The sequence below is a fragment of the Polistes dominula genome, unplaced genomic scaffold, assembly GCF_049000335.1.
Source record: "Polistes dominula isolate Pdom_NZ unplaced genomic scaffold, Pdom_raw_medaka contig_73, whole genome shotgun sequence".
NCBI lineage: Eukaryota > Metazoa > Arthropoda > Insecta > Hymenoptera > Vespidae > Polistes > Polistes dominula.
In genome coordinates, this window is record NW_028300951.1 from 9909002 (window position 1) to 9932192 (window position 23191).

The window sequence follows — 23191 nt, forward strand, 5'->3', positions numbered from 1 at the left end:
TCGTCCTCCCACCTTTAGCGGACAGCTTGGGTGAGCCAACAAAAGGGTGAAAATCCCCGTGGTTCTCACATGAAACTAAACCTCAATGGGGGATCTTAAAATATGAACGATATTTTTCCGACTTTGAAGATCGTATCGATCTTTTAAAACGCTTTCTTCAAATTATTTACACTAAAATATATATATCGGAAGAGAATCTTACCATTCAATTTCTTATCGATAAACTTATCGATACTTTTTACGCACGTTCAAGGAATTTCTCAAGAAACTGTCTCGAATCGCGGGAATAACCTTTTTGTCAGTTAGGAATGCGGCTATACCAAAGAGAGTTTTTTTAACTACTGCGTAGTTCGTTCTCAGGCTTCGGTGTTAAAAAGTAATGATCACGATTTTAACCCTGTGATAGAGGGTACAGTTCTTCAGTTTTTGTTCAAATACTCTTTTCTTTGAGTAGATAAAACAAAAATGATAATCTACAGACCGTTTTCTGATGAGGAATCAGAACACAAACGTATAAGTACAGATATACATATCTATAGGTATCAACTAGAACATCTTTTTCCAATGCTGTATTATATAATTTTAATAAAATCAATTATTAATCTAATAATTATCTTTGTAAATGTGTGAGGAAAGGAAATCACCACATGTCGTCTGTTCCTTTCGTTTCTTTCTTTTTATTTCGTTTTCTCTCAGAATGGTAAACGATACGTTCGATAATAGGACAGCAATGAAGTAGCTCCAACGATAATCCAAATAGATGAATTATTCAGACGTAAAGTGCAAGAGTAAATTTGCCGTCTGTCTTCGTTCCGAAGAGAATCGAAACACTGACCGGTTGGACCAACGGGTGACCTCACCTTATACGGATTTAGTTTTCCAGCGCTCTCCAGGATGATAAATTATTCATACCGCTGGTGGTTTATTCTCTCAAAAATTGCTGACCTGTCACCTCTTTTAGCAGCTACGAAAAAACTTGAAAGTATGAATATATATATATATATATATATATATACATATACCTAACTGTATCTTGATACTTTCGTATGTCAAGATTCGCTAGTTTTATTAGCTAGTGAAAATATATTTTTAAGCTCGTCTATCAATTAACACGGGAAGCTAATATTCTTTCTCTTTTTTTTTTCCAAAAGACTTTTTTTAATTTTGGGTTAATTGTTTGATTTAATCGCTTTGAGAGAGACTGCACAATGAAAAAATAAAGCAAAGTGAAGGATTAATACTTTGCTCATATGTGGACGCTTTAAAATAGAATTTCCATAGTAAATCGTTAATTTACTATTTCAAGGATATTTTGGATCGAGCACACAGGATACACTCGTTGATAAGTCTTGACGTCGATTAATTCGATCCTAGTGACTTGGTACGTTTAACAGGAAATTCGATTTCCTGAATAATATTTCTTTCTCTATGGTAACGGATATAATAATGACAATTATACGATGCTTCAAGGGAGAGTGACAGTAAATTGATAGAAAAAATTTAGAGGGTAAAAATTTGGTTTTTTTCTCTAATAACAAAAATCCCATACGAAAATGTTGACCTACATTTTAATATTCCATTCGATCGATATCGTATTTAACTTTTATATAAATTGTAATATATTTATTTGTTTTCGTGTATTTTTTTTCTTTGTTTTTTTTTTTTGTTAATATAAATTTAATACGATTTGATTAATTTTGTCGCAGCGATCATTTGAAAATCCACATGAAAACTCACGACACACAAAAGCCATACCAGTGTACGGCATGTTCAAGAGGATACAATACAGCAGCTGCATTGACTTCTCACATGCAATCGCATAAAAAACATCACCAAGGAACGAGTCATAATAGCAACAAGCTCCAAGATTCGGATTATGGTAGAAGAAGCGTCTCTTCTCACAGTACTTCTTCTCCACCGGTACCAAGTTCACCTTCGCCTTCCTTAAACTTAAGTTTAAATCAGAAAAATACTTTGAAGACACCACTAGGAACTTCTTGTAGCGCCTCGACAACGCCGATACTAAGTTCCCCTTTGAAATTGGCTTGTATGTATTGCACAAGAGATTCCTTTAGTTGTATGCAACAACTACAAATGCACGTGCACACGATGCACCAAGCAATTCTAAGCGGAGAAAATCTTGTGGTAGCACCATCACCAAATAGAACGACCGATTCGGTTGTTGATTGTTCTCGTGATAAAACATTGGATCGACCTGATAATATTTCCAAGGATCAAGAGAAAAAATATGACGAAAGATCGTTGGAAAAGGATTATAAAAATACTTTTACTTGTTGCCAATGTACCATGAAATTTTCGAGTTTAGCTACGTTAAGAGACCATTTGATTTCTATACATAGAACCGATGCTTTTGGCACGTCATTGATAATGTGTCCTCTTTGTGGTCTACCGTGTAGCTCTGCAGCAGCTTACGCTGAACATTACGTTCTTCAACATTGTGAGAATCGTCAAATAGCTCCACAAAATCCTCAAGAATATATAAATCCAAAATTGAATGGAATTTACGATACGAAAAGTATGATATTACAAAAGAATAGAGAACAACCTTTGATAGAACCAGCAGATCTTACTAGCAAACATGTTAAATCATCTGAGAGCAGTTACACGTCTAGTACACTCCTTTGTGGTCAATGTGGTGCAGCTTTGAAGGATTTCGAATCTTTTCGAGAACACGTTGCTAGACACTTGCAAGCTGATCAACGAAACGAAATAACAAGATATCTCTGTCCTAAATGTGATACGAGTTTTCAAGATAGAGAAGATATGTTAGCACATTTAACGAAGCATTTTTTGGGTCAAATTAGTAAAGAATACGCTTGCTCTGCTTGCAAGAAACTGTATCCGCATCCAGATTTACTTCAAAGGCATCTTTTAGATAGTCATGCTAATCATCTTTACAGATGTGCACTTTGCAGAGATACCTTTGATTCTAGAGTAGCGATTCAAGTACATTTTGCTGTTAAGCATAGTCAAGAATGTAGAATATACAGATGTAATGCTTGTACAATACCAAATAATGAAAATTCATCTGGAAGTGCACCCGGTGAAGGTCGAATATTCTTCAGAAGCGAAAGCGAGATGGCTAATCATGTTAGAAACGTTCATGCGCCACCAGCCGTGGTGAACAATAGTCCAGTTGCTACAAGTCCAGCTTCTACGCCAGGAATGACAGTCAATTCTGGACCGAGATGTGTCTTTTGCGGAATCTACTGTAGCTCCGAACTGGAATTACAGCTTCATTTGGCAAGCCATTCGACTAGTCTTTATAGATGTCCCATTTGCAGAGAAGGCTTTGCTGTTGAATTTTTATTGGACAGACATATTACTCAAGTACATCATACTGGCGAACATCAATTAAATGTTCGAAATAATTCACGAGAAAATGGACGGCTACATCGACAGACTAGATCTCAAGAAGAAGTGAGTGAACTTTTGTTAAATGAAAGATATCTTTTTTTATTTATCATAAATGCATCTCATATATTATTTATTACAGGTCAAATCGCAGAAGAGAGGACGTTCGCCAGCGTCGAGTAACAACAACTCTTTGAATCAACGTGACAATAACAACAAAAGGCCAAACTTCGGTGTATCGGGAGGACAACAATGTGAGCTATGCGAGCGTGGTGAATTCGCAAATGAAGCTGAACTGCAAGCTCACAAAAAGTTAGCTCACCCATCTTCGAAAGTTCCAAGCAAAAGTTCTTTATCAAGTCTGAGCATGACTTGTGCTTATTGCGGGGAAGTCTGTCGATCAAGAAACGAACTGGAATCTCATATGAGAATGCAACATACTTCGACCGAGCATGGTGGTCGACATAAGTGTAATATCTGTGACGAAGTCTGTCCTTCGGGCGCTATTTTAGCTGAGCACAAGCTTCAGAAACATTGTAAGATTCAACTAAGCGATACTTGTGTCGTTTGTCGTGGAAATTTATCAAACGAAACATTATTCCTTGAACATGTACAAAGACACAGCTTAGAAAATGTAGATCCTCAACAAAGGCTGGATAATTCTTTGCCTCATCTTCCAGCACCATGCGTTGTTTGTAGACAAACTCTTATCAGCGACTTGGAATGTCGTCTTCATGCTCGTCATCATCTTAGAACATCCACTAGTTCGCCAAATACAAGTTCCAGTCCAAGTCCTAAACAAAAACTAATCAATCCAAGTTGTTGCCTTTGCTTACGAGAATTCTCTACCGAAGATTTTGTCACTCTTCCTCCCAATCACATAAGTGGAGGACAATCCCTTAAAGTCTGCAAATCTTGTTATGTGAGGTATTCCCAAGGTCTACCAATTCTAAGTTCACCTTATGAACATGTTCGTAATGCTAAGTGCGAACGTTCTTGGATCCCTAATAAGGATCTTCAATGGGATGGTTCCAAAGATAGATGGGATTCTGATCGTAATTTTAAAACTGAAAATCGTTTGATTAATGATCCGAATGGCGATACTAAAAGGTGTGAAGAATGCGGAGTGAAATTTGAAAATTCTGAAGAAGCAAAAAAACACAAAATAACTTTACACAATAAAACACATGATAATGAATCCAATACGTACACGTGCATACAATGTCAGGTAATTATATTGATACAGAAAATAAATTTCTATTAGAATTATTGAAATTATACTATTTTTGTATTATATTTGTAGATGTCATTTCCAAGTGAAGCTATGATACAACAACACGTAACTAAAGAACATTTAGAAGTATCAGGAAAAGGAACTGTTGATACTTTGAGATGTCATCTGTGTCTGTTCGAAGCAAATAGTCCTCTCCAACTACAGAGCCACTTGATAGAGCATACATTTGCCGGATGTGCTGCTCTTAATTGTTATATCTGTCAAGCTCTTTTCACCGTGCCTATTGCCCTGCAGGTATATATTATGTAGTATAGTAATAAAACTTTTTAATCATTAAACCTAATAATTATTATAAACTAATTAAAATTACTTGGGTTTATTTTGCTCGATGAGTTAATAATAACAGTATTATTAAACTATTTTTTACTTGCAGAATCATATGTTGCAAGAACATGGTTTGAATGCACGACCTTACGATTGTTCTAAATGTACCTCAAAGTTCTTTTTCAAAGCTGAATTAGATCATCACATAATAACGTTCCATCGTATCGAAGAAAATTCTACAGTATCTGAAACAGTGAAAGAAATGGCAGGAGAAACGAAAAATCCAATTAATAATGAGGATCGTAAATTCGATGATAATATTACGATAAAAGAAGAATTATTACAAGAAACTGAGGAAGAGGAAGAAGAAGAAGCAGCGGAAGAAGAAGAAGAAGAAGAAGGAGATGAAGAGGAAGAAGAAGAAGAAGACGAAGAAGTTAACGTGGATGGACAATTTGAACAAGAGAAGTTGGCTAAAAAAGAATTAGCGCAAAAAAATGATTTTAAAAACCGAAGTCAATAAACAGATGGAATCTGAAAAAGTAGATACGTGATTATTTAAATTAAAGGATAAAATTTGTTTAAAAAAAGAATAATGATTACAGCAAGAAGACAAAGTTTTGTTATATTTCGTTTCTCCTTCTTTTTTATTACGAATGCGTGTCCATTATTATCATTTTGCTAAACCTAATAATAAATAGATAACATTCCTTTTTTTCTATAATATTTCTCATGTATTTGAAAAAATCTATTTACAAGAAATATACTGTTGCTAAAAGATTGTAACGTTTGCAAAACTTTAGATATCTTGTTATTATTAAGATAATCATATATAAACTTTATATGATGAGAAATTTAATTTTGTTTTACAAATATATATCTTTGTATATATATATACTTATGATATTATATACCGTGTGAGTATCTTCTGAGAAAAATCTTCTCACCTAAGTCGTTACGTTTAATATTAATGTTACATTACTTGTAATACAAGGCTTACATAAATTTTACGTTAGATTTGGGAATATATAATTATTATGTTAAGTTTAAAAATACTCGTGTTAACGATTGTAACACTAATTAATTGTTATTATCAATGCTTTATTAAAATGATTTTGTTGTTGTTGCTTTCATTCTAATTTACATACAAATATTAATTGTATATTAATAGAAAATACTATTATTAATCTACACAAAACACACAAATCAGCTGTAATATAAAATACATCTCATGTTTCTCTGCTAAAATCGAAAATTCTATAGTAGAGAAAGTTTATGTCACAACGATAACATAATCTGTATATAGGCATATAATATTAGTAGCAAAAATATTAAAAAAAAAAAACTCTTTCAATTATTAACTATTAAGAAAATGCAATAACCTGTCCAATAAACTTAAAAAATACAATAAGATAGATCAATTGCAACAATAAATTATTGTTTTCAATCTTATCTACCACAATAAATATTAATTCAACCATTTATTATCATTTTCTTTAATTAATATATTTAAAAAATCTATTATATTTTTTTGTTTAATGAATTTTTGTACTTTATTCATATTATCAGTGATACAATATAAGATCTTCTCTCACACAAACTTATATAAATAATTAATGTCGTAGAACATTATCCGAAGATGGTAAGGAAGAAAACTATATATCGATCGAATATTCCATAGAGTAAAAAAAGTAGTAATAAAAATGTTCATTACGTATCTTATCTATGTTGTTCATAGTGTATGTTTAAAAGGAAAAACGATACATATTATTTTTTTAAATGAGTGCTTTAACCTCAAACACCCATTTATTTGACATGACGTTTTAATACATGACATCATATCCTAATGACTAATTGAATTGTGATTATCTATAATTTTCTACTTTATTATGCAAAGAACTTAAAATTAAAGTAAGTTGTTTACGTTTATATCTCCAAACAAAGTAATTAAGCGTTTTTTTAATTATTTTCAAAACTTTAGTGCCAATTGAGTCTCATAAACATTATGTTTATTATTTGATAAAGTAAAATGTGCATTTATTTACTATTTTTTCTTAGTGTAATTTAATTTATTATATGTCTTCTACGTATAATAATGCAGCATATTTAATAATTTTCCTTATTATCTTGGAAGAAAACTTGCAACATGATTGCACCAGAGATTGGTTCTACAAATTCTGAATCTGTACACATAAGAATTGCAACTGAAAAAGCACCATTGATTAATGGAAGAAGTGTATTTCGAAGACTCAGTAAAATATTTAAAATTGGTAAAACAGAACGTACTGATGGAGATGGATATGTGGAATTTGGTAGTCTTAGTGTTGACAGTACGCGTACACTTGGTACTTTTGCTGGCGTATTCAGTCCTGTCACCCTATCCATGTTCAGTGCCTTAGTTTTCTTACGCATGGGTAAGATTAAAATATTCATATTTTCTATTTAAATAATGAACGCATATCTTTCATACTATTAGTTGAAATTCCGCATATTAGAAATTAAGTTTTGTACATCGTTGTAATATAATATATATTGCAGGTTACATCGTTGGAAATGCAGGATTACTTGTAACTTTAGTACAATTTATAATTGCCTATGGAATTCTATTATTTACAGTTGCATCTGTTTGCGCTATATCAACAAATGGAGCTGTCGAAGGAGGTGGCGCTTATTGTATCCTTATATAATATATGATAAAAAAGTTCTTTAATTGTCCATATTTTTAGATAAACATATATTTTTCTAAATGATTTAATACATTATATAGTTATGATCAGTCGTACACTAGGACCTGAATTTGGTGGTTCCATTGGTACATTATTTTTCATGGCAAATATTGTATCGAGTGCACTTTGCGTTTCTGGTTGCGCTGAAGGTTTGATAGAAAATTTTGGCCCTTCCGGATATCTAGTTGGAAAAAATGCATTAATACCGAATGGTCGATGGTGGCAATTTCTCTATTGTTCTTTATTAAATACAGCCAATCTTCTGGTTTGTCTAATTGGAGCTGCTATGTTTGCAAAAACTAGCGTTGCCATTCTAGCAGTCGTTTGCATTTGTCTTGGAAGTGTGTTTGTAAGTTTTTTAGTAGGAGGACCTATGGAGGTAAGATTAATAATATAATTATAATTATACCATTAATGATAATTACAGATTTTTGTACTCGAATAATATGAAAAATAAAAATAATAAAACATTTTCAGATACCAATTCCAGATGTAAACACATTAGTACAAAATGCTACGGAACACGTCAATGGATCATACACAGGACTTCTGTCTTCCACTCTTGCAAGTAATTTATATTCAAATTATAGCGCTGATTACACAAGTACGGATACAATGACTGATTTTGCCAGTGTATTTGGTGTACTCTTCAGTGGTGTAACAGGCATTATGGCAGGAGCAAATATGAGTGGTAAATATTGTTGAAGTTTCTTATATTATAATTATTTGATCTATTTAATAATTACTTAAATATTTATTTTCAGGCGAACTCAAAAACCCTGGAACAAATATTCCCCGTGGAACATTATCAGCAGTATTATTTACTTTTCTATGTTATATATTATTGTCTATTTTAACAGCTGCAACTACAAGTCGTTTTTTACTACAAAATAATTTTATATATATGATGCCAATAAATATTTGGCCACCGTTCGTAGCTGTTGGTATATTGACGGCAACATTTAGTGCTGGTTTAAGTAACTTAATTGGCTCAAGTAGAGTATTAGAAGCATTAGCAAAAGATAATGTTTTTGGTAAGTGATCAAGATATATACTTTATAAAGAGATTAAGAAACTTAGACATTATTCTTGCTTCTATTTGTTATTTAGGTTCAGGATTAAATTTTATCATACAAGGTACATGGCATGGAAATCCGATAGCTGCTGTATTAACATCGTGGACTCTCGTCCAAATAATTTTACTTGTCGGTTCCTTAAATACAATAGCTCAAATTAATTCGGTATTGTTTCTTTTGAGCTATTTGGCAACAAATTTAGCCTGTCTTGGACTTGAACTTGCAAGTGCACCAAATTTTAGGTAAGCTTTTTGCATTCCTATCCATTACATTTATATATATATATATATATATATCTATATAAAATATATATAGATAAAATATATATATATCTATGTAAAAATAATAATATACAATTTTATAATGAACTTAATTTATATTTAATGTAATTGCAGACCAACATTTAATTATTTTACATGGCACACTGCAACAATAGGTCTTCTTGGAACATTAATTATGATGTTTGTAATAAACAGTATATATGCATCAAGCAGTATAATATTATGTTTAATTTTAATAATAGTACTGCACTTATTTTCTCCGAGTAAAAATGCACCATGGGGTAGTATATCGCAAGCATTAATATTTCATCAAGTGAGAAAATATTTATTAATGTTAGACTCCCGTAAAGATCATGTTAAATTTTGGAGACCACAAATGCTTTTGATGGTTGCCTCGCCAAGATCTGCTTGTCCTCTTATAGATTTTGTAAATGATCTGAAGAAAGGAGGATTATATGTTATAGGACATGTAAAGATAGGTGAATTTACTGGACAGAATATTGATCCAACGATAGAAGAATATCCTCACTGGTTGAGTTTAGTCGATCATATGAAAGTGAAAGCATTTGTAGAGCTGACAATTACAAAAACAATTCGCGAAGGATTACATCATTTAATAAGAATATCTGGAATGGGTGCGATGAAACCAAATACAATTATTCTTGGCTTTTATGACAAAGAACCACCAAGAAATTTCTTCACCGATTCTCAATATTCAACGACAGTATTTGATAATACTAGTGAAAGCGTTGGAGTTTCTAATAATGTTATTTTTCCACTGAGGCAAGCAGGTACAGAAAATAATTTGGATCCGATACAATATGTTGGAATGTGTTCAGATGTCTTAAGAATGAAAAAGAATTTATGTTTGTGCAGAAATTTCCATTTGCTTGATAAATCACAAATTTCGAAGTAAGCTATTTTTATAAATAAATATATCATATTATACACATGATATATAATATCGTATAATTTTGCAGGAATTCAAATTTAAAATACATTGATGTATGGCCAGTGAATTTCTTCCAACCATCTGATCAAGATCCATTTGATACAACTTCATTATTTATGCTTCAACTCGCATGCATTATAAATATGGTTCCGGTTTGGAAAAATTTACATCTTCGTGTATTCCATTGCGAAATTGCAGACAGCAGTACAAGTTTAAGCATTTCAGAATCGCAAAGTTCTATTAGTGAATTTCCCAAGGTTTCAAACGAACATAAAATCAAGAAATTATTAAATGTTTTGAGAATTTCTGCATCGATTAAAAAAATTCCTAATTGGGGAACACAAGTAAGCGATTTAAAGGGCAAATCTCTTTTCGAACCAAAATTGGATACCCAGTATGAATCAGGCAGTGAAAATATGGATAATACTTTAAGTAGTGTCTCAAGAACTTATATATTCAGGTAATTATACCCGACATATTATTTCCTTTGATATGATATTTAAGATTTTTCAATACTTTTCTATAAATTGCAGGGTTAATCAGTTAATCAAGCAACATTCCAGTCAAACTGCAACTTCTTTTATATATCTACCAGCACCACCTGTATCAAATACATGGAATGAGGATATTATGTATCGACAATATCTTCAATTATTAACAGAATTGACTGTGGATTTACCACCGATAGTTTTAGTACATGGCGTTAGTGCTGTCACATCAACAACTTTGTAATAATATTAAAACATAAAAAGAATCTATTGAATATCATTTTGCTTTGATAAATAATAGTATCAGTTTATAATTATATGTATGTGTGCATGTATATACATATATATATGTATATATAATCTTATATATATGTATACGTATGTGTATATGTATTCATGTTTTAAATTATTCTAATAACTACATTGTAATTTAATTGATTGATTGGTTATAACTAATGCACAAAGCTCTGAACAATATTGAGATTATTTCATGTCAAAGTATTCAATAATATAAAAATCATTTTATTTAAATAATAATAATAATACGATATCATTAAGCAATAAGTATCTATTTTCTAAGCTTTATGAATATACTAATAATATTCTTTACATTCTAAACTCAATTTTAATTTACTAAAATCATGTGACTTACATTACTGTGATAAATTTATTCTATACAGTATTTTCCAAATAAGAATATTTTTGAATTTGTAAAACATACATTTATTAAAGATTAATATTGTATCTATCTTAATATATTTCATATAAAAAAATCTGTGGGCCTATATATTATACTGTGGATATCTTTAATATATATAAATTACGTGTCACGTTTTTTGTCCGCAATGGACTTCTAAACTAATAACTGATTTTAATAAAATTTTGCACACTGTGTGCAATTTCATCCAACTTGAAAGATAGGATAGTTTATATCTCAATTTATAATCGCAATATTATTTTATTGCGAATTATTTGTTTATTAACAAAGAGTCATGATTATCTCTATTAGTTCGATAAGATTCTAACAGATGGCGGTATAAGGTAATTCGTTGTAGAGAGTTTCTCTATAGTAAAGATAATATTAGACTGAATTTTATTTTATGATTTTTATTTAAAGGATGCGACTTGCTTTTCTTTCTTGTACACTTCTCAACGGCTACGTACAGACTGTTCTAGTCTAGTGACCACTACTTGTTAGCGTGGTTCTCTAGCCTTCTAGTAACTTTAGAGGGCGCGACCTTCGGTCGTACAGCTACATCGTTGACTTAAAGAGACATGTGTATCGGACTGATAGTAAGCCACAGCAACGCGTGGCGGGGTACTCCTAGTATATATATATATATATTAGGTAGGTCAAAAAAATGACCTTTTTTTTTAAATTATTTATTGATTGTACAGTAAAATGTTCTAGAAGAATTTTGTAGGAAATTTAATTCTCTATAAAAGGTATCTTATATTTTTTCCGTAAACCTCACCATTTGAATGATATTGAAGATTTAAATTTGATGATTTTTTAGACAAATTTCATTTTTGTTTATGAATTTTATAACTCGACAATAAATGACTATTAAAAAATGCACAATACAAATTTTTGTAGGAAATTAACTGCTCTATAAAAATGGTGTCTTATGTTTTGGCGATTAAATTAAGCGTTCAAAAGATATTCATCATCAAACTTTCATGTGTACTGATTTTGGTCTCTGAATATCTTTTGAACGCTTAATTTAATCGCCAAAACATAAGACACCATTTTTATAGAGCAGTTAATTTCCTACAAAAATTTGTATTGTGCATTTTTTAATAGTCATTTATTGTCGAGTTATAAAATTCATAAACAAAAATGAAATTTGTCTAAAAATCATCAAATTTAAATCTTCAATATCATTCAAATGGTGAGGTTTACGGAAAAAATATAAGATACCTTTTTTATAGAGAATTAAATTTCCTACAAAATTCTTCTAGAACATTTTACTGTACAATCAATTAATGATGAGGCATGAATTTTATTCTATTGGACTGAGAAAAAAATAAAAAACTGTGATGCGGAGGATCTTCCTATTAAAATTAAGAGCTCATATTTGGTGAGAATTGTTTTAAGGTGTCTAGCAATCCATTTTTCCGTAGCACTTGTAAAAAAACAAAGTCATTTTTTTGACCCACCCTAATATATATACGCACGAAATTTTTAATTAACTCTAATATAAAACCATAAAAATTAATAAGTAAATATTTAATTGCTTGGAAACATAATAATGAATGTTCCTTTCAATACATTCTTTCTATCTGTATATACTACGAAAGGCATTTAAATACCATCCCTGCGATTCGAAGTTTCGACGTTTTTTTTTCTAATTTCTAATAAAAATCCGGTAATTAAAATAGTTTTCTCGTGACGCAAAAATGAAAGAAATGTAATAGGAGCACATAATGACCAAAGAAGTAACATGATAAAAATGTCATGTCTAGATTTAGACCGCTCATTGGTTGGAAATGACGCAAGTAATATCCAATGAAAATATAGGAAATAAGTAAAGACTATAAGTATAATAATTAGTGATAAGATGGTAACTAACCATAAGAACTTATCAACCATTAGATCTGATGGTAACTTACCTTAAGACTTACCACCAGAACTTACTGACCATTAACCCCAAGCAGCAATGATTTTGAAAAATAAACGACCAAAAAAAATAATTTTCTTTTTTTTTCATAAAGACATAGTTTAGAACATTGTTTTGACAAAAGAATAAGAAAAATACAGAAATAATCAATATTTTTATGTTAATTTTGGATTTTGTTCTACATTACAGAGAAGAGCTGAATATTGCAATGTTACATGTACGTCGACTTTTTAATCTTTCTTTTCGAATTACTATTTCGGAAAAAACATTTTTCGGAAAAAAACGATTCTTTTTCTTTGCTTTCACATTCTTACTTTCCATTTTTTATTATATTTAAGTGTAAAAAATCATAGAAATATAAAATAATACGCCGTTCGAGTTAACTCGAGCGTGCTGCTTAAGTGGTTAAGATCCGATGGTAATCAATCGTAATTAATATATTTTTCCAAAAACAGATAGTTTTTATTAATTTGTATAGATTTATATTATTTCTAAGGGTCTTTAGAATACCTCAATGATAAACATGTATTTAATTTATGCTTGAAAGTTAAATAAATTAAATTTGATTAAGTATTTAAAATCTAGATTACTATGTAATTATATTATAACGATTATTTAAAAAAAAAAAATTCTTTTTAAAGCATTTTCTATAAACTTTTATAATATTATACTATTCTTTGGAATCTGTACATTATTTTGAGTGTTTAAATGTTTATAATTTATGTCTGGAAGTTAATTAAATTAGTTTTTTAACGAGTAACCAAAATCTGGGTTAATAGGACACGACACTTAATTGTAAAATAATATTATCTAAAGCATTTTTATAAACTTTTACGAAATCATATTATTCTTCGAAGTGTGTAGAGTATTTCGAGTGTTTAAATGTTTATAACTTATGTCTAGAAGTTAATTAAATTAATTTTGTAATAAGTGACCAATATCTATAATGTTGGGCGTTTGTTAAAAGCTTATTGGGTATAACCAACCAATGAGCGCTCTAGTTGTAGGACCACCCACATTCATCTCATAGACCTCTTCTACCTCCTATACCATCATACTTTCCCATTACATTTTTCTTATTTTTGTGGCACTAGGAATAAATTTTAACATTCTTACACCAGGTGGACAATTTTAATTCGACTATCAAAAAAATCTGTATTTTCTATTGGAAATTGGAAAAAAAGTCAAAAGTTTGATTTCAATTTTTTATTTTATTTTTGGAAGTTAAATAAATTAGGCATTTTTATCGATGATATATATATATTTAGATTAATATATTCAAGGCAATGAATGTACTTATAGAGTAAAAAATTTGTTAGGCACGAAGTTCAAATGTAAAATTAAAATTATGTCAACTAAAAAGAATAACCTAATAATTAAATGTTTTGTCGCAAAAAAAAGAAATAAACAATGACGCAATGAATATCAATTCAATAGCAATATTGACGAATATGATAAAATAATGAAATTTAATATGTTAATAATATAGAACTATATTTACAGGGTATCACAGCAAATAAAAATATTTTCTTTAAGTTATTATTCCAATTACATATTTTTCGTACTCGTTTACAGTAAAAACGTATATCAATCAATTTTTTTTTCTTATAGATTTAATTTTGCAAACAAAAATTATTTCAAATCACTTATTAACAAATAAAAATGAAAATATACGATTTAATTATTATTACATCTATTTACCGAAAAATTGAATCTATCTTAAAATCTGAAAGATAGAAAATAAATTGTATATCTGTCAAAAAAAAAAGTTATCTTTTTCTTTTCTCGAGCACATAATGTAAAAAAAGTTTATATATATATATATGTATTTATTAATTATATTTTTTTTATTTTTTACTATATTAAAAATAAATATATATTTTGAAAATAAAGAAAAATATGAGTAAAATGAAAGAAAACGCAAAACAAAAAAAGGACAGAGAGAATGAGTCGATAAAGTAAATTGTAGTAGAGAGATTCGTGCCCGAAATAAATGATAAACGTTAAAATCGGTATTATATTTATATTTATAAAATTATTCATCATTAGAAAGCACATATGATCTACCTATATGACGTAATTCGCTACGACACGCGCGTACGAGCGCGCGAATTTACGAACGCCCACGCACACACACTCGACAAACAAACACACACGTAAGAGACACGCGCGCGACTGTACACGTACATTTACCTACGTATTTGTTTGTTTTGTTTTTTGTTTGCTTTTTTTTTTTAATTCTGTATATACGTATATATATGTACATAAGTGTAAAGATGAGTACGTGTCTCTTTCTTTCTCTCTCTCTCTCGCGCTCGCTTACTCTTCCACTCTTTCTCTCTCTTTCTCTCGCGCTCGCTTACTCTTCCACTCTTTCTCTCTCTCGCTCGCTTGCTCGCTCGCTCGCTCTCACGTTTGCTCTCATTTTTATCTCCCACTCTCTTTTTTTTTCTTTTCCTATTTATGTACGTGTACATATTCAGAGTACCTCACGAATGTGTTTTACAGAGATTATAACTTTGTAACTTTTTTTTTTTTTTTTCAATTGGAAGAAAATGCAACGAAGAACGAGACGCGTCGAATGTCGATCGTATTAAATAATAAATCAATTATCGATCGAAAATAAAAATGATATTTCTTTTTGCGACAATTAGATTGCAACAGCATTAATGAACAATTTCAATCACAATTATAATATTAAAAGCAAACCAGGCTTTAAATATCTACGATCATCTTATATATAATAAAAATATACACGCGATATATATCCTTTAAATATATTCAATAATAATATATTAAAATATTAGGAATAAAAGAAAACTAAATATAATTAACAATTGTATATATATATTTTTTTTTTAAATTCACTTTCAATTCAAGAGTTTCGAAATCACATGATGAGCATTTTTTTCTTGCACATTACGCCTTTTAAAAAATACAAAGATTATAGAAACAAAGTTTTTATATAAATTCAATCTTTTCGTTATTTCTTTTTCTCATATCAAAATAACACGAGCCGTAAAAATAAAATATTTTTTTTATTATGATTCTTATATATTCTTCTTTTTTCTTCTTTTCATCATAATCTTAAAAAATACGAGACACAACGTATCAATAAAATTAATTCGTAAAAATAGCACAGCTAAAAAAATTGACCAACATAAGAATAAACTTTTTTAAACGATGACATTTAAAAACAAAAGAAAAGAGAAAACAAAATTTGTACGTATATTTCGTAAATTTCAACACAATTATATTCGACGTGTAACAAATCAAATATTATAATCTTTAAGAGATCATTCAATGATTCTCTTTCTCTTTTTTTTGCAACGTATTTCTAATAAATTATACGATGGCAATCAAAATATTTTATAATTTCTTTTATATTTTTCTATATATTTCTACGAAACGTAATTTCTAATTTTTTTTATCTCATCTCGATGCATATTTCACAATATATGTATATCGTTTACGTTGCGTCGCAATTTCTTCCAAATCTATTTAAACGGTGAACTTCCTGAAAAAATAAGACACTTGCGTGAGATTTCTTTCATATGTAATCTATACGTCTATACACACATCTCGCATGTGTATACACATATAATATTGTAATTAGAAGTTTTCTCATTTATATAACAACAGATGTCATTTAGAAGTAATTCAGTGTGCATCTAAGATCCAAAAGAGAATTACCGAGCTATGCAAAATAGAAGATTGATTTCATTTTTTCACACGTATACATATATAAATATACGTAAGTTTATATAGTAATTATATATAAATAATCTATCGAGCAATTACTTATATATAACACGTATATAAATTAATATACATATATATACATATACATTCATACAATATATTTATATTGATATAAAGGTACTCTTACTATCAAATAGAAATACGCATACGCTAAATATTCAATAATATCAATATTAATAAAATAATAATAATTATAATTATAATAATCTTAATAATAATAATAATAATAAATCTTAATCTTATAATAATATAGTAATTGCAACAATAATATTGGTAATAGTGATAATGATAATGTCAATAATATTAATAAAATAAAATAAAATAAAATAAAATAAAATAAAATAATAATAATAATAATAGTTATAATCATATTAACAACAACAAGTATTCTTTGTCACATTTTGGTTGCAGATTCTTACAATCACAAATATATATATTATTCATAATGCAATAGTCAAGAAGATGTTAAATTAAGAGAATACATGATAGTGCTCTATTCTTCTGTGTACAATAATTAAACCTATAAATAGTTTTATGTTTAACAGCCAGTGGTATAGTAAAGTATACCTTTGAGGTACCTACGTAGTTTTCTTTTCTTTCAGCGATATTAAACAAAATATCGACGGAGAGAACAACACGTGGCGCGCCATTAAATTCGGGGAGAGTAAAACGTGAATTATTCCATCGCCGATATTATATTTCTTTTTATACATCTAATATCGCTCGAAAAAGCTGGGATGCTCCGAGAAAGGTTTTCTATATGTTAAACGTATGTGTGTGTGTGTGTGTGTGTTCTTTTTTTCTTTTTTTTTTTGGTGTGTACAATGTGTTTATGAATTATTTATTGTTAGCATGGCGACGTGCAATTCTATCGTAATTCCTTTTTTCCTTTCTTTCGTTACAACAGATACAGGTAAAATTATTTATTTCATTAACGCTCATCGTTAATTCCCATGTCCCCATATTATTATTATTATTATTATTATTATTATTATTATTATTATTATTATTATTAATGTTATTAATGTCACACATCAGCCTCTCGTCATCATTTCATTTTCTTTTTTCTTTTCTTCCTCTCTCTCTCTCTCTTTCTTAACTTTTTAAACAAAACTTTTATTAATAATAAACGGTCCAAGCAATAATGACAGCCTTGTAACACGTACGCATTCACTCACACACCAATATCAATGAAACTTCTCGACACAGCCAAACATAGAAATGAAAACTTTTGGTCCTTCGAGTTCGGATAAAACGGCAGATGCTGTTTTTTTCTTTTCTTTTCTTTCGTTTTGTTTGTTTTTTTCTTTTTTTTTTGTTTAGTTTTGTTTTGTTTTGCAAGAAATAAAAGCTCCTTTTTCTTCACCACGGATTATTTATCACGATGAACGAAAAGGTTCTAGAGAGCGCCGCGCACTATAGAGCTTTGTATTGTATTTGGTAATACGTATCCGAATACTGATTTCGTGTGATAACGTTCATATATAATACAATAGTACCCCATTTACGTATAACGCATATATAATGCATCTTTGATAGTAGCCTTTTCTTTTTAGGCTTTTATTTTCATTTTCATTTTCTTCTTTTTCTGTTTCTTCATCTTCCTCCTCTCCGTCACCGCCTGCCTCCCTCATCAACCTCTCTGCTTTATCTATTTTTTATTATTTTTATTGTTATTTTTTTCTTTAATAATTTTCTTTTTATGTTTTCTTCTTCTTCTTCTTCTTCTTCTTCTTCTTGCATCTTCAAACGTATATCACACATAATCCTCTTTTACCGTCCAACAGCGTAGTAGTAACCCGCAGTCACTCGGACAGCAGCTTTTGTAGCAACGATGGACTATTAGGATCACCTCGTACCGCTTCCTCCATAGTAGTCTAAAATAAAAAAATAAAAAAAAATACGTCACACATGTTCATTAATAAATATACGTACTAACTTATTTTATTAGTCATCTATGTTGATTTATTCCAACAGAGAGTAAAAATAAAAAAAAAAAAATAAAAAAAAAGGGAAAGAGAGAAAAAAAAGCCAAGAAACACAACGAACGAGAAATTTTGCTGCTACTGGAATGAATGACACCAAAATTACAAAATCCAATAAATTGGATGGATTTATTTTTAAAAAGCTCTCCTTGTGAAATAAGCTTCTACGAATTAATGCGAGGAAAAGGAAAACAAAAAATTGAAACCTTTTTTTTTTGAACAAGAGGAATTTTCTATGCATTTTTTAATTTTTTTTTTAAAAGCAACGATTGTTTTCACTACGCGAAGCAGGAATAATTATTTCGAGCCTATATTCACACAGAAACACCCATTTTATAAAGATATATTCAAATATCTAAAGTTTTATATTGATTTTGCTAAAAAAAAGCAAAAAAAAAAAAACAAAAAAAAATGCCAAAATCTATTTACTATTGTGTGACACACGTCGGTCATGCAAGAAGAACGAAATTCCTATATTCCATATAAAATAAATTTAAATAAATTTAATTATAAATAATTTTTTCTTTTTCTTTTTTTGTAAATAAATTTACTGTGAAAAAGCATTACGAATATGATTATCGGCAGTGTAATTATTACTCTAATTGCGAATAAAGCTTACAAAATCATCACTTCGATGTTGGTGAACGAAACATAAATTTGATCCTCGTGTAAACGGTCACACACAGCACATTCGCATAAAACGACGAAAGATATATGTATGAGAGAAGATGTTGGACCTTTTTTAAAAAGAAACAAAAACAAAAACAAAAAAACTGAGAAAGAAAACGAAAAAGAGAAGGTCATAATACCAAACTGACCATTAATATTTCATCTTTTCTTTCTTTCTTCTATTTCCTTTCTTTCTTTCTTTTTTTCTTTCTTTCTTTTCTCTCTTTCTCTATTTTCTCCCCCTTTTTTCAATTAGAATATTATCTTTTAAGAGTTCAATAAATAAATTCTCTATACGCGAAATATGGTTATAGACAATTAATATTTATATTATTCAAATATTTAATTTTGGATTTGTATAAATTGAAATTAATGTTTAATTACAAAGAATAAGAGGAAGAAATTAATAGTATATAAAAATTGAAAGTTAAATAATAGAATAACATGCGAAAAAATGGTAGACAAAGATTTAGAGAGTAAAAAAAAAGAAAGAAAGAAAGAAAGAAAGAAAGATAGAAAGATAGAAAGAAAAAGAGAAAAATTAAAAATAGATAATCTATATCTACCTTTTCCCTATTAACGTATACTATTAACGCTCAGTGTGAAAAATGAAAATAATCGTTAAAAAAAAAAAAAAAATATATATATATATATATACATATAAATATATTAGGGTGGGTCAAAAAAATCAATTATTTTTTTTTTACAAGTGCCACGGAAAAATGGATTGCTAGACACCTTAAAACAATTCTCACCAAATATGAGCTCTTAATTTTAATAGGAAGATCCTCCGCATCACAGTTTTTTATTTTTTTCTCAGTCCAATAGAATAAAATTCATGCCTCATCATTAATTGATTGTACAGTAAAATGTTCTAGAAGAATTTTGTAGGAAATTTAATTCTCTATAAAAAAGGTATCTTATATTTTTTCCGTAAACCTCACCATTTGAATGATATTGAAGATTTAAATTTGATGATTTTTAGACAAATTTCATTTTTGTTTATGAATTTTATAACTCGACAATAAATGACTATTAAAAAATGCACAATACAAATTTTTGTAGGAAATTAACTGCTCTATAAAAATGGTGTCTTATGTTTTGGCGATTAAATTAAGCGTTCAAAAGATATTCATCATCAAACTTTCATGTGTACTGATTTTGGTCTCTGAATATCTTTTGAACGCTTAATTTAATCGCCAAAACATAAGACACCATTTTTATAGAGCAGTTAATTTCCTACAAAAATTTGTATTGTGCATTTTTTAATAGTCATTTATTGTCGAGTTATAAAATTCATAAACAAAAATGAAATTTGTCTAAAAATCATCAAATTTAAATCTTCAATATCATTCAAATGGTGAGGTTTACGGAAAAAATATAAGATACCTTTTTTATAGAGAATTAAATTTCCTACAAAATTCTTCTAGAACATTTTACTGTACAATCAATTAATGATGAGGCATGAATTTTATTCTATTGGACTGAGAAAAAAATAAAAAACTGTGATGCGGAGGATCTTCCTATTAAAATTAAGAGCTCATATTTGGTGAGAATTGTTTTAAGGTGTCTAGCAATCCATTTTTCCGTAGCACTTGTAAAAAAATAATTGATTTTTTTGACCCACCCTAATATATATACTTTTATACATGTATATATATCGTGCAGCGAATACAGTTTTGAAGCAAAGCATAAAGAGGAGGGTAGAGTCATAGCATAAATAAAAATCAAAGTACGAGTAATTGTCGGAAGGGTCTTACCCTGGAGGATGAGGGGGCACTTCCGGTACTCCCAATGGCCCAGCTCTTGGCGGGGCCATCATTAACCACAGTCTCACCTAGTTGGGACATTGTAACATCACGCGTTACCACAAGTTACTTCAATTTCAATATTATTATATGCCTTTCTAATCAAACTTATACTGTAAAAGTTTTTTTTTTGGTTATATGACGCGTTAATAAATTCAATTCGATGACTACAATATTCAATAATACAAGGATACATAATAATAACAATAATAATAATAATAATATCAAACTCTTATGTGTGTGTGTGTCCTATTTGCATGCATGAAAGGATGTAAGTATAGATAAATATATATATATATAGATTTAAAGTAAAAAAAACAATATTAAAAGAATAACTTTTCTATCACTTGAAATTCGAATCAATAATTTAAAGAATTTTGTATACCTTGACCCCATAAAATTGGGTTATTTCTTTAATCATTACAACTGCCTGTAATACTTTTTCACAGTATTTAAAATTATTAGTTACAATGACAATGAGAATAAATTACAATAAAAAGATCAGTGTGTGTATATTCATTGCACAATCTTCCTACAAGCCATTGTGAATGTGTGTAAAAAAAAACGAAGTAAAAAAATTAATTTTATTTGTTTGTTATTCCTAATACGCAACACGTAGAAAATCGATTTCACCCTTCCAGTAATAATATGGAGAAATAAAAAAAGATTGTGGTAATATCATTCCATTCAAAAAATTCCTAACGAAAAAGTAAAACGTAAGAAAGTGCGAGAACGTGTTTTACGAAAAAGATCTTTTATCTCAAACCTACTACTAAATTGTACAATCCTACGAATGTGAAATGAAACCAGATCGAGAGAATAAAATGTCTTATTAATCATTCATACCTGCAGTGGACATTTCAAATGTCAAACCAAGTGCTTCCAAATCGTCCTGAGAAACTTGAGCAGAAAGATTGTTAGGAATATTGTTGGGTACCCTTTGTTGTTGTTGTTGTTGTTGCTGTTGTTGCGGTTGCTGTTGTTGCGTTCTTGAATTAACTATAGCCCTTAATTCTTGCCGAACGTATTCGTTCACACCGCCAGTTGTACTTGTGTTACCTGCGACAAAATCAATTCCTTTCATTAATTTTACCCCTGGATCAATGTTAAATGATAAAAACATTTTTATCTTTTTTTTTGTTTGGTTTGGTTTGGTTTACCGTTAGAACAATTGGGTTCTATTTAAAAGGGAAAGAAAAAACATAAAATAGAAAGAATATTATTGTTGTATGCATGTCAATTAGGTCGTAATCTTAATTACCCTTATACCTTTCTTCAAAAATAAATAAATATAATGTAAAGGATCGTGCAGAGAATGTCTTACAGATGGCTAAATAAACAATGCACTTCCTCTATGTGGAAAGTATTAACATTTTCCTGTAAATCGATTAAGGAACAGGGTATTGTTTTTTTTTATTACACAACGGGATATATTTACATTTTGTTAACATCTATAACATCGATCCTATTTGTTCTTTCTTTTTTGTCCCCCATTAAATTTTAGAAATACTTTCAGAGTTTAATTTCAATTTTCTATTATTTGTGTTAATAACACGCGTTGAACATAATATTATGTCTCATACGTGACGATACTTTTTTTTTCGCAACTATAATTTCTTAAATTCAATACTAAGAAAAATAAAAAGAAAATTATTAGAAAGATTTGATATCAAATACAAATTACATGAGAGAAAATATTTTGTAAAAAAAATCTTATTAAATTTGTTTTCCTTGTGACGTTTTTCTAACATATAATTAATAAGGACATATAAACCTCCTCGTCGTTAGTAAATCTTTTCCACCGTGCTTATATTATAAAGTGATACTTAAGATTACTGGTTTTACATCAAAGCGTTACTGTACATAGGTGAACACAGGAGAATAATGGCA

General features: G+C 29.3%; 3 protein-coding genes across 13 annotated transcripts in view; 2 read left to right on the forward strand and 1 right to left on the reverse strand.

The window, feature by feature from the left end:
* Positions 1–5509, forward strand: part of L (zinc finger protein Lobe) — a 51799-nt gene extending 46290 nt beyond the window's left edge. The window contains 5 exon segments of the mRNA XM_015323812.2: positions 1707–3441; positions 3518–4603; positions 4679–4903; positions 5043–5431; positions 5433–5509. Of these exon segments, the coding sequence (XP_015179298.2) occupies positions 1707–3441; positions 3518–4603; positions 4679–4903; positions 5043–5431; positions 5433–5487 (3490 nt within the window). The 3' untranslated portion in view covers positions 5488–5509.
* A 1152-nt stretch (positions 5510–6661) lies between these two features.
* On the forward strand, positions 6662–10736 carry LOC107067887 (solute carrier family 12 member 9). Its single transcript, XM_015323804.2, has 10 exons — positions 6662–6844; positions 7068–7347; positions 7472–7606; positions 7701–8038; positions 8137–8350; positions 8424–8693; positions 8770–8977; positions 9131–9928; positions 9997–10428; positions 10502–10736. The coding sequence occupies exons 2-10, from the start codon at positions 7080–7082 to the stop codon at positions 10698–10700; spliced, it is 2862 nt and encodes a 953-aa protein (XP_015179290.1). The 5' UTR covers positions 6662–6844; positions 7068–7079; the 3' UTR covers positions 10701–10736.
* Positions 10737–15086: 4350 nt separating this feature from the next.
* Positions 15087–23191, reverse strand: part of LOC107067782 (uncharacterized) — a 56635-nt gene continuing 48530 nt past the window's right edge. For 10 of the 11 annotated variants that reach the window (XM_089172116.1, XM_015323589.2, XM_015323590.2 and 7 more), the window contains 3 exons: positions 22148–22360; positions 21254–21330; positions 15087–18716 (listed from right to left, as the gene is read on the reverse strand). In XM_089172116.1, the coding sequence (XP_089028242.1) occupies positions 18645–18716; positions 21254–21330; positions 22148–22360 (362 nt within the window). In that variant the 3' untranslated portion in view covers positions 15087–18644. The remainder of the gene's footprint in view (positions 18717–21253; positions 21331–22147; positions 22361–23191) is intronic. The other variant, XM_089172120.1, reaches the window with a different exon arrangement.

Excerpts from the sequence above, each read along its gene's own strand:
- LOC107067887 (XM_015323804.2), top strand. The coding sequence starts at position 7,080 with ATGATTGCACCAGAGATTGGTTCTACAAATTCTGAATCTGTACACATA. Across the intron at positions 7,607-7,700 it reads CGAAGGAGGTGGCGCTTATT|TTATGATCAGTCGTACACTA; the intron begins GTATCCTTATAT and ends TACATTATATAG. Across the intron at positions 8,694-8,769 it reads AGCAAAAGATAATGTTTTTG|GTTCAGGATTAAATTTTATC; the intron begins GTAAGTGATCAA and ends TTTGTTATTTAG.